This window comes from Vanessa tameamea, chromosome 21 (assembly GCF_037043105.1).
Source record: "Vanessa tameamea isolate UH-Manoa-2023 chromosome 21, ilVanTame1 primary haplotype, whole genome shotgun sequence".
NCBI lineage: Eukaryota > Metazoa > Arthropoda > Insecta > Lepidoptera > Nymphalidae > Vanessa > Vanessa tameamea.
Genome location: NC_087329.1, coordinates 4428156 through 4441477, shown reverse-complemented (window position 1 = coordinate 4441477; position 13322 = coordinate 4428156). Strand labels below are relative to the sequence as shown.

General features: G+C 29.5%; 1 protein-coding gene across 1 annotated transcript; it reads left to right on the top strand.

The window, feature by feature from the left end:
* Positions 1-887: 887 nt before the first annotated feature.
* On the top strand, positions 888-10094 carry LOC113404639 (retinol-binding protein pinta-like). Its single transcript, XM_026645590.2, has 5 exons — positions 888-1141; positions 6273-6432; positions 7747-7927; positions 8693-8884; positions 9483-10094. Exons 1-5 carry the CDS (start codon positions 994-996, stop codon positions 9723-9725), a joined length of 924 nt encoding a protein of 307 aa, XP_026501375.1. The 5' UTR covers positions 888-993; the 3' UTR covers positions 9726-10094.
* Positions 10095-13322: the final 3228 nt, after the last annotated feature.

Below are 13322 nucleotides of genomic sequence, written 5' to 3'. Positions count from 1 at the left end.
GTTGACCCGCTCTTTTCAAAGCTTAAGTTACAGGGCCCCCTGAGCTGCGGCGCCCTGGTGCACTGCACCACCTGGCCCTACGATAGCTACGCCACTGGCTGTAGTCCCGGATACTTTCCACTTATCCTGGCCCTGTTGCTCCACCCCAGTGTGAGACCCAACGTTTTCGTTTTTCGTTTCATATAATCATCTATAATGTTTCTCAATTAACGTGTACGCATTTTTATTTCAAATCAATGTATCCTTAGATAAGCGTCTTCATACCAACAAACTTTACGTCTATAATGTTATTATATATTAGTTACAAATAAATACGAAAAGACTACATAGTTTTTCGTCTATATTATTTAACTATACACCTCTTGGTAATGATTTAGAAAAAGCTATCGTAATTAGAAACTTTATTTAAATCAGTTTTTGAAAATCATTCCATTTTTCGAGACAATCCTTTTATATATATAATTCTTGGATATATATTTCCTACTATTATTTTCTTTAAAATACATTTATATTTATTTAAAAAAACATTAATAATAATTAAACATAAATAATCTTTTTCTATCGTCAACATGATGGTTCAATAAATTGCTAAAGTCGTCAATTTTCGAGGAGTTTTCACATATAAGTAACCGGAACGCATAAAATAATAGCATCATCAATAATTCAGTAAATAAATTTGCAATAGCGATTTTGTTATTTATCCAAACTATTTATCGTTCCTCATAACTATACATTAATTTTGTTTATAATCAATAGTTACAATAAAACTTTTCTTAAAAAAAATATATATAAAAAAAAAAAACACTCGACAACGCCGCTAGTGTGCAAGTTATATAGGTAGGTATATATAATTTATAGCGCTTGTTTATAAAAGAGGTTGTATAGCATTTGCTACCAGTTCAGTTCTTACTCAGCTAGAGTTCGTCGTGTTACGATTTAAATTTTAAATTAGGACATTAAGATATATATTTTTGGCTTGTGCTGTGTAGAAAAATGGCGTTCCTCGAAGGACCATCTCTAAAACAGGCGGAAATGATCAAACTAGAGCTGGGAGAGGGACCTGGAGAGTTAGAGAGGGGGGTCAGGGACCTCCGTAGTATGTGTGCGGCCAACCCTTACTTACCACAGCCAGAATCATTAGGTAAACATTTTTATTCAACCATTTGTTTATCTTGTTAATCTAATATAAAACAATTTTGACTTTTTCATGTTTATCAATAATTTAATTTAAAAAATACTATAACAATTAACGGCTTTATTTGAATTAAATTTTACTAATATAAAATAAAAATCCTCATAGATAAACCATTCGAACTTTTTTATAAAAATGTGTTTTTTGAAAGACAAATGTAACACTTTTTTACATTTTCAGTTTTCAAGTTTTAAACAAAATGAAAATTCGCATTTGTGTTAATACTAAAAATCAATTGTTATTATTATTTATTATTAATTATATTTTTAATATTAATAAATTATTTATTATATTTATATTTATTATAGTTATTATTTAAAAAGACAGAATGGCTGCAATTTTATTTGCAACTAATAAAATAATTATAATTTATTTTAATACTCTTAATAAGTTTGTCATATTATATCGGTTTCGCTTTTCGAATTTTCTTTTATTTTTATCGTTATTTTTTCATAACGTTCATCCTTTTATAATACTCTGTTTTAGACTACAGACGCATTAGGAAATAAATAATTCTTGTATCTTTGTTTGTACTGTGTTTGTATAAGGTATTGTTGATACAGTAATGTGGAAAACATTCGATATAGTTACATTGTTTAAATTCTTATATGACTGCGTTTAACCTCGTACTGGCAACATGTGAAGACAAAAAGAAAATATAATATAATGTTTTGAAAATGTAGAGCCAATCCAGCAAGTCCATAGACCTTATGTTAAGTCGGGAACCGGACTTGTACTTTTATTTTTCCAAAGACTTGTTTCCAGATAAAAAATAAGTGCTAGGCTACTTAATGAAGGAATTACTTTTTTTAATGTAGTTTACATTGTTCTATTATAAAACCGGATAAGTTTAAAGTTTTAAAAAAGGATTCTTTAAATTACATCTTTTTACTTATAAAACGATAACCCAAGTTAGAATCGGCTTTTCTTCAGTTCTAAATATCTATTATGATATAATAAAAAAAAACCAAAGCAATTTATTTTCGACAAACATAAATTTTGATAAATTACACGTTTAATCTTCTTCCAATAATTTTATATAATAGGGATTATGTTTTATTTACATAAAATAATTTATAAATAATATATCAACAATAATATTGAGCTGAGATCTATGAACATACTTAAATATAATTTTATATCAAGCGGCCAGGAAACGTATTGTGCTAAATAATTTGTGTGATGCATAGTTTTTTTATTGCCAAAACTAATTTATGATTGTACTCGTATAAAGTAAATGTTTTGTTTTTGGTTCGCGCGGTTTGATACTTCCAATACTCACTTTTAATCGTTATAGTATTTTAAAAATATGATTTTAATTTTAACTAAAAAAAAATTTGGACTATTTAGTAATAGCAACAATACCAATACTAATAATACCATAAAAATAACTAAATCTATACTTATGTTACAACGTAGCTACGACTACATATTACATAATATTTTATAGTTTTTTAAAATTCAGCATGAATTTGACATTCAATTTTATGACTAAGAAATAATACTATGACCGTAAAATGGGAAGATTTATTAATTAAACTAAAGGAAGATCGTATTCTTAGATATCTGCTTTAAGTAGATTTTTAATCAATTAGAAAATGAATAAATGCTTTGTTCTTTACACCTGCGAGACTAGAAACTAAATTACAATAATTATTAAGCCCACGGCTCTTGAATTCAGTTAGTGATGAAAATCGTTCTAGTTGGATACAACCGTTAATTCCCAATATTACTGCATTTTACATACATTAACAGCCTGTAAATTTCCCACTGCTGGGCTAAGGCCTCCTCTCCCTTTGAGGAGAAGGTTTTGGAGCATATTCCACCACGGTGCTCCAATGCGGGTTGGTAGAATACACATGTGGCTGAATTTCGTCGAAATTAGACACATGCAGGTTTCCTCACGATGTTTTCCTTCAGCGCCGAGCACGTGATGAATTATAAGCACATGAAATTTAGTGGTGTTTGCCTAGGCTTGAACCCGAAATCGTCGGTTAAGATGCACGCGTTCTAACCACTGGGCCATCTCGGCTCTCAGAATATTACTGTTAGGAACATAACAATTAGTAAAAAGTATTAATATCGTCCATGTCTAAATTTTATTGTCTTTGATTAGTTAGTTCCTGTGGAAGCCCCCTACATACAAACATACAAATTTTACTTCTTTTTAAATTGATTAATATAGTTAAAAATATTTTTTTTTAACTCGAAACGAAATATTTAACGTCCTTACTCCTTACCTTGTCCATTTACTTTTATTGCTCGTAAATCGTAAACACGTATGGTATTTACATTTTCATTCTAACTGCATTAATTGTCGTAATCCTAGTGTCGAATTAGTATTCCAAACCGAACTCTTTCGTAATAAGTTCAATGTAAACTCTTATAAAAAACCTTATTCTAGTGACGTCCACTTCTTAAACCTTTTTTTAATTTATAATGTGAATACCATTATAATATATGTTTTGTTGGTTTAATATCTCCAATACTCTCTTTCTAGAATATATTTAATAACTAAATTATTTTTTTCCTGTATGATTAATATAAATTATACAGAAAATGTAGAGTAGTTAAATATACGAGTCAGAGATGTTATGCTTATTAAAAAATTGTTTGTGTTTTTTATGTCTTGTATTTTTTTGATTTTCGCGCCAAATATTTTTAAGACTATGTACTTATATATTCTCTTTTTTCATAATGAAATATGACGACTTCAGAACATTCAATTTGTGTCTGATATGATGCTAATGTAATCTGTGATATATACAGCAGTTCTTTAAAGTATTCTGAAGTTGCATCAGAAAACATCCTTATTTAGATTGTATTTTTTTTATATTCAATTGGCAGCGGATTTTGTTGAATAAATAAATACTTAATTATATTATGTATAATTGAGACAAAATATTTAATTAACTGCAAGGCTATTAGCATGAACAAATTCGGAACTCGTTGGTGAATTCGAATGTGAAACGTAAAACATGAACTCTCATGTCTCATGCGACATTGAATAAAATAATTATAAACAATTTAAGGAGACAAGGGCTTATATAACCACATGTATCACTTTTTCGCTACGTCACTTCCGGGTTCATGATTTTATTTAAAATATTTTGTGGGAAGTATTTGTTACTCTGTTTCTTAAAAATACGCCTGAGTATCTTATTTTTATACGTACCTATGCATGTTAGTGGTTTTCAATTGTGTATCTAGATCATGCCTTGTACCGAAAATGGGCAAGAACTTTAAGCACCTAATTTAACAGATCAATGGTAAAGACATATGATTTTTTTTTTTACCGCACTGATCTGCAATAGAAAATATTTAAATGACGCCCATATAAACAAACATCATAATCATTGAATGAATTGATTAGTTTTGCAAATAATAACACAAATTATGTATAAGGTACATAATACCTAGCGAATCTAGGAAAGTATATAGTTATATACATTAATAAAAAAGTACTTAAAATGTATCTGGTCCAAGGAACTCATTTAAAGTCGTAGCGGGACGTAGCCCGTAGGCCACGTAGACATAGAACGTACGCGTGATCCACCGTAAATCCCCAGCATACATCGCCAATGAGATTGGTATATCTATCATATAGTATCATATATATATTTATATCTGTAGTTTTTTCTTCATACAATAATAAATAATATGATTTCGGAAACAAATCGTTGTCGCGTATACTCCTAACATTATTGGTATTTACGACAATTATTTAAAATAATTGTAAGACAATTAAATACGTCTACATGGAAATTATACAATGTCATAATATTATGCACATGCAATAATTACACACTAAGTATTTATTTATTTGTCTTACTAGGTAAACTTCTTTACTTGGTTAGAATGTTTAATGTAATGTAGGTGAAGAAATTGCGTATTTAATCTATTTATCCAATCTTAAATAAAACAATTCTTAGGTTTTCTTGTGATTCCATATATCCGTGAGTACGCAAAATAAGTACACAATAATAAGTTCTGCCCATGACAGAAATGAGTAATTAAAATGCACATTATTTATTTTTGTTCCTACGATTTATGTCTATTTATTGAAGAATATGCTCTTTAACTATTTTAAAATAGGAAAAAATTGTTTATTATATATTATTGAATTATAAATAATTGCATAACGATAATATATACATTTTTGAACTCATTTCGAAACACATCTCTACATATACCTAACACAAAGTCGCTTCCCACCGTCTGTACGCCTAGTTTTTTTAGCGGTTTTTATCAATAAACAGAGTGATTCAAGAGGGATGTTTATGAGTATAAAACATGGATATTATAGTAGAGAAAAGCCAACAGTTTAACCTTTTCTATCCGAAAAAACAGGATATTTTCTTTTTAAATTCTTCAAACTAAACGCGTATATTGTACCGGTACGAAGCCGGGTGGCTAACTAATACAATAATTAAGGGAATTATCAAAGTGTGTATAAATATAACATCAATAAATATTCGTGTCCTAAAAAATAACAGTCAACGTATTTCATCAGCAGTTTTGTATTTACGTATTTGCAGATATGCACTTATTCGTTGCAAAATGTGCGCTCAAAAGTGAATTAATAATTGTAAAGCAAGTTGAATTTCAATTCTGTCTTAAAATTGTCATAATAATACTTATATTGGTAGCTAAGTGATCACCCCAGCCCGTAGAGTGCCCATAGCTCGGACCATAGATTGGCACTGTATGAAATGTTTAATAATTTCCTACTTATTCAAAACGCCACTAATAGCCTGGGGAAATAAGATGTTAGGTCCCTTTTGCTTGTAAATCACTGTCTCAGTCACCCTTAAACCTTAATAACTGACTAATGGGCGATATCTAGCCAATTGGTTTGCCATAAAGTCGAACATAATTACCTACCTCGGTCCTACCAAAACATCATAGTTAACACTTAAAATATATTTTTAAAACCTTTAAATTTATTACATTAAAATATAGTTTCTGAGAGAAATTTTATTTTTATTCTACGAACATAGTTGTTTTGTTTAGTCTTAGTACAGTTGCTTCATACTCACACGAACGTATTTTTTTTCTTTATTTAGACGCTTGTCCACAGATACGCACTTGCTGGAATCATTTCTCCGAGGTTGCCGCATGGACTTCGAGAGAGCTCGGAAAAAATTAGAAACATTTTGCTATGCGCGCTCACGTTTCAGGGACCTGTATGAATACCGCTCCCTCACCGAGCCGCCACTCAACGATGTATGCAAATTTTTGTAAGTGAAAAAAAAATCGCTATTTTAATTATCTGTGGGAAAGTCTCAACTGGTTGCAATAACTACAACCAAAACTGCTTTTCCCATTTGTCGTTAACTTGAACAACTTTTAGTTCATACTAAATCCGGTCAAGATTTAAAGTAACAGTGAATTTAATAATTTATATATATATTTTATAATTATATCATATATATAATTATCGCAAATAGTCACCCCTATTACCTCCTAATGGGAATACGTCGAATTACCAATAACCCTGTATATAAAATTTATAGATATAGGAATTAATAAAAGGAAGCGAATACTAATTTTTAAATGGTTCCTACTAAAGCAGCTTCTGTCACGATGAAGATTATAAAATTTCATGGTCAGATTTGTTATACTGATTGCGGAATTATTACTTCCTTTTAATAAATCTTAAAAATCATTTTCGATATAAATAAATCTCTTCTAAATACTATTGAATTCGTCATACACATAAATATTTACATAATAAGTATAACATGAGATGCGGAAATATATTTAGTGGAATTTTTTTTTGTTTATTTATTTAAAATTTAAATCAAGACATTTTTATTTTATTTGATGAATGTAATTTTGCATCTGTAATACAATGTGTGGCTAATAAATTTATGTACTTAGTAGTTATAGGTACTATTATTTAGTAAACATTTTATAACTTTCATTCAATTGATTGTTATTGCACTTTAAAACACCGTCATTTGAAACGTTGTTTTGCAAATTGATGCGTTTTGAATGCTGACTAAATCAATTATATTTCCTTAGAATCCGGGTCAAGGGAATAATTTCTTTCTTAGTACGTATTATTCTTCTGCCATTATCGTCATTGATATATTCTAATCTGATTTTTAAGTTTTTACGTAGTTCAAAATTAATCATTTTCGAATCGGTTGAAATATAAATAAACCATCGACAAGTTACGTCAGCAATTTAATTATCACCTTTACATTTTTGTAAAATCAATACATAACTTTGTAAGATATTAACAGACATTTTGAAGAGACAATTCGATATAGATTTTTGTATAATTACATTAACACATTAATGTTAAATATTTTTTTAATAAGAAATACGTAAAAATATCAAAAAATAAGCTGTAATGTTTAAATTCGTTTGTACTTTGTTTTATTACAGTTTATTTTTTATTGCTTATACTACGACGTAAAAACATCTTTAAAAAAATCTTTAAAAACTCGCTTTCGATTAATAAACTAATTTACATAGAATTAATAAACTATCGTGTGATCTCAGAGATATTTTAATTGATATGTTTTTTTTACAAATTCTAACAGAGACATAGTTCCTCTACCTAAGCTGACAGACGAGGGCCTTCGCGTGACCATCTTCAGGGTGAGACCGAACTACCCAGAGAATGCAACCGACATAACAGCTGCTGTTCGCGCCATTCTTCTCATTAGTGATGTCCGCATGCACGATGAAACGCTCATCGCGGGAGATGTTTTTATTTGGGAAGTAAGTAATATTGAGAACATACTTTGATATTTATAGCTTTAACAGGTAAATAATAAAGGTCAAGGATTTTTATGAGTTGCGAATGTTGCTTTATTGTCGGCAAACATTTTTCGGAACAAATAAAATGCCAGAATGCTTGGTAGTATCATGTTTGAGATTAGTAGGTATTTACATATAAAATTTGAATAATTTATTATATTTAAATAATATTTTATAGTAAAATTATAAACTGTTAAGTAATATATATGTAGGTGACTAATATGTCTTATAGAAAGGAGAGCTTAGTTTTTTTTTTCGGATTGGACAAAGACTTAAGCGAAAAACGAAAACGGCGCTTCTCAAAATAAAAAGTTCTTAATAATATAAAAAAATATTTTAATGTTATTTGATTTATATTTTCAACTTTATTCTTAACGTTAATAAATATGACTGTGTGGTTATCGATATGATTTTACCAATAACATTTGATTGTATTTTACTAAATTCATACGGCTGGGCTGTTGTATTATTTGATAATACTTGCTGGCACTAGATTATTTAAGCTAACTATTTATTTTACAAAATGGAGCGACTTATGTAAAATTAGTAATTGGATCTGTTAAATAAATGATCGAATTGGGTGTTTTTTTTTTTAACAAACAGTAACGATTTTATAAATCAAAGTGCATATGTCAAATATTTGCCTAGCATATGATAGAATGTAAGTTTAAAAATGAGATGTAAACATTTCCTAATATTTCAACCCATGTGGTTTTTAAAAATCAGGCTTCACATGTGCGTGCGTCGATAGCAGCCCGGGTGGCAGCCGCAGCCGGCACAGTACGTCGCAGCATACAACTCGCTCAAGCAGCGTACCCACAACGCATGCGCCGAATTCATGTAGTCGGAGCCCCCGCTCTTGTCGCCTCTTCCCTACATCTAATGCGCTCTTGCGTCAACGAGAAAGTCCGAAAACGGGTATTGTTGTGTTTTGGTTTAAAGAGTGAGTGAGTCAGTGTAACTACAGTCACATGGGACATAAAATCTTAGTTCACAAGGTTCGTGGTGCATTGGCGATGTAAGGAATTATTAAAATATTCATGCTTAATATTTCTTACAGCGCCAATGCCTAGGAGCTTTGGTGACATCTTTTATCTTGATGATAGCTCATCATTCAGGTTACGATTCTTAAAATTAAAGCAATTGCCACTATCAACAAACTCTCTGGCAAACTTTACTGTTATTATTACAGTTACTAAAATCTGGTTACGTAAGTAGGAAACAGATGCTTTTTTATTCATGTATAACAGATATTTATTATTTGGTAACCTATATTGAGAAATATATTATTTTTCTATCAAAAAACTATCAAATGGTAAAATATATTAGATTAGAACATAGTCGTCATAGGGCATCTGCCTTGACAGTGAACTTGGAATTATATTTTTTATTGACTCGTTTATTAGACAATGAAATTTACAATTCAAATGATCTCGTCTTTGGTATTATATAAGTTATAGTTTTCGCGTTATACCTAAAAGCGGTAGCGTAATAAAATGTGTTATTTAAATTCCAGTATTACTTACATTCAAAAACTGAAGAGTTATTGGATCATTTTTCGACGCGAGTACTGCCCGTTGAATGGGGTGGTGAAGAAGAATCCATCGAAATTCTTACAAAGAAATGGCGACGTCGTGTTGACGAAGTGCGAGACTACCTTCGCTATCTTCGCGAGCTGTGTGACGTCACTCCGGACGCTTCGTATGATGCAGATATATATGGCGCAGTTGGTTCTTTCAGAAAACTCGATATCGATTAATTACCACCACTAAACATACTAATCAAGAATAAAACAGTGATTTGAAGAAAATATGCTTGTGAATGAAAATGGAATTAATATTTTAAATAAAAATACTTCGTCGTTTGTCAAAATGTGAAAATAGGTAATATGATAATATTTTCTTTAATAATACAAATATCCAGCCAAGACTTCTTTATGGGTAAAAACCGGCCAAGTAGGATTAGAAATATTAAAATTTTATATCATCGTGCGATTCGTGCGACGGCATGATTCTGAACATCTTTGTGAATGTTTAGTTTTAGTGTAATTTGTAGGATTAAATTTAATTAGATCATAATTAAAACTAGTACGTAACTATTAAGTAACTCGTTTTTTTTTAATAATAAAAAAAACTAAAAATGTATAAGTATATAGGTATAATATTACAACTGAATTTTAAGTTAATTCCTGTCAACCGTAGATCCACGGTTAGATATTATTTTAAATATATAAATGTACCTTTCCTATATTTTTTTAAGTCACATTTCTATAGCTTATACAACAACTGTTTGATGTACATACTACGATCGCTGCATTGATTTTCATGTTATATACTTGAAATTTAATGTTTTTAACATTAATGTATCAATTTCTTTAGATTATAAACAATACAACAGTTAATATTGTAGTAAATAATATGTATTTTTGTTATTATAATAGAAATATTAGCATATTGTGATAAAATTGCTAGAACATAAATATATTATGTAACATGTCGTTTTATTTCCATACAAAATATACATGTTTAATTTATTTACCTTGTGACGTAGAACTTGCTAAATAATGCCTAAATAAGGTGCTCGAATGGTGTTAAATAGTAAACAAATACTTTAGTCAATATTTCGTCAATGAAAAAACAACTGCATTTTTATGCGCTTAGTGTTGTATCCGTGATTTTATTCGCTTGGAGTTCGGTAATTTAATCGTATATAAAATAAATATAAAACGATAAACAGATTATTCTTGATAGTGTTATTTGTTTAGTTGAAGCTCTTTCAATTAGCTCTTCAGTGAGATAATAAAAATAATGGTCAGTAATTGAACTCTGTATGAACTTTTCCTAAACTATGTTCGAAAGACGAGACATAAAGAAACAAATTGACATTTAAGTGTCTCAATGATAGCACCCCAAATAAATATATGCTTACATTAAATTATATGAATACACAGCTCATTAACTTGAAGATTTCTTGATTCTGATTATCCTGTTTTAATAACCGGTAAATTTTAAATTTCATTGAAATAAATATTTAAATAATGACCTCTCTTGACAATGATACAACTGAGTGATAGTAACGTCCTTGAGTGTCAACGACGAGTAACGGAAGCCATTTCACATTATTTATTTGTTAAAGGTGATACCAGGTGGGGTCTCCCGCGAAATTTCGCGTTTATTCAAAAGATTTTTAGGAAGTTCGAAACCTATGACAGGTTTTGTTTTGTTTTGATTTAATTTCATTGTAAACTGCAAGTCACTATCTACACTTGGCACCAAAATGATGAAACCTCTTTTAAATGAAATTTTTAATCTCAAATAGTATACATTTAGTTATGTAGAATGTTTATGTTTTAATTTTTTTCATATACAGCAGTAGGTAGTACCGCTCTCTAACGAGCCAGTAACTTTATTCCGCTTTCTAAAATTAATTATTTGTTAAATCCTAACAATTTAGTAAATTGCAATCAAGAATCCTCTTTAATTTTCTACGGCTGGAGCTCTTCAAAATGAGACCATAACCACCAAATAACCAAAATCGGCTTACGCTATTAATATATAGGATTATTAAACACCCGTATTGTCAGTAGAGCGATTGATTAGTACACAAGGGTGTGTCTTATGAATATTAGCTTAAGAGTATATAAATACTACGCTAATGGCAAACATTATGTAAATGGCATAATTATCATACCACTTGGCAACATGTTTCCATATTGTCATGTCCGGCATTCATATCTATGCGGATTCTTGAATAATTAACACGTAATTTATTTATGGCCTGATATATTATTTTTCAATCGCTTGAGGCTAGACAATTCATTAACATCCCACTTTTAGGGTTGTATCTAATTTTTCCGCCCGATTTGGAATACCAAATTTAAATAAATCTCCTTTTCTTAAGGTCATGTTTCTGTATAGAATTGATCACTGATGACTAATTTTCTGTGTTTTTATTTTAGTACCTACCTATGAAATCGTTATAAGGTTTAGTTATTCATTAGAAAAATTTAAAAATAAGACCGTTTCGGAAAAGAAAAGCCCGCATTTTTTAAGGTCAGGATTGTCTACTATTTTTAATGTATAAGTATGTATGTATATAAGGAGATAGTCTGGAAGGGATCATTGAATTAAATTCCCATGATGTGTCGTTATCTATTAAATACTAATTGTAATAAAACATTTTGAAGAAAAATGTCTCTTTCCAATATATACCTAAAAATAAATAACTATGGTATATGGTCTTATCTGACGTCTAACAGCAATAACTACTACATTTGATTATATTTCAATAAAAAATATTTTATATGTCTTGGATTGTATTATTACTCGTCATAGATAAATATAACTTATATATAACTTATATACGTATACATTTTATGACGACTTTCTACTCTACCTATGGCGCACCTGGCCATGTGACGTCGGTATTTCAGAATATTATAATAAAAAAAAATCTTGATTATTATCATTGGAACAAGGCGGTTCCAAGATTAAATTAGAAATAATACATGCAAAGAAGTGACCAAACGGGTATCTGTATAAGAAATACGTGTAGTCATAGAATATAGTTTTTGAATAAGGGTTGACAACCCTGTACAATGTTCGTTTGTTGTGATTAACAATTAATTATAGAGATTATAAAATAGAAACAATTATAAAGTATGGGCAGGTACTAATAAAGTGATTGAGCAGTACTAGTAGTAGCTACAAAAAGCATGCTAATAATCCTTTATCGTTCTCCATTCATAATTCATCATTAGAATTATTAGTTCATTCATTCTTGAATTCAGTCGTTATAGATTAAACCAAAGACATTCAGGTGAGTGATTCTTAATGATGAATGAGTTAGGTATTCCTTGTGTCAAATGATGTTATTAATCAAGATCACATATATCCACGTCATGTAACTAAAACAGAATACCCAACCCATAATACCCCGGTATCATCGTATTCGAATCAAACGAAACGGTCATTGGCCTAGTAATTTACAATGATAAATGTATTATATTATATATGCTGTTTTTTTTTTTTAATTTCTAGCGAATATTGTTAATTTGGTCAATAAATTATACTTTTTGCCATAATATTGCTCTTGATGCTGTAAAGACCTGTGTTTTTAATTAATAGAGTGTTGTGATTAAAAAAATAGTAAATAAGCTATTTAAATAATTATAAAATATAATTAATTGTTTATTTATAGTTAAGAATTCTATTTACAGCTTATTCTGATGCTGTACGCGTAGGTATACACATATGTATATAGGTACACTGAGTACATAATTTATTCGGTCATGTCGTTTATGAGGAAAAGAATTACGAATACTAGATAGATAAAGATTATATTCTATATAGTATTT

Coding starts and splice junctions, on each gene's coding strand:
- LOC113404639 (XM_026645590.2), top strand. CDS start 994: ATGGCGTTCCTCGAAGGACCATCTCTAAAACAGGCGGAAATGATCAAA. Junction 1,142..6,272: donor ACCACAGCCAGAATCATTAG/GTAAACATTTTT, acceptor GCTTGTCCACAG/ATACGCACTTGCTGGAATCA. Junction 8,885..9,482: donor ACGAGAAAGTCCGAAAACGG/GTATTGTTGTGT, acceptor TTTAAATTCCAG/TATTACTTACATTCAAAAAC.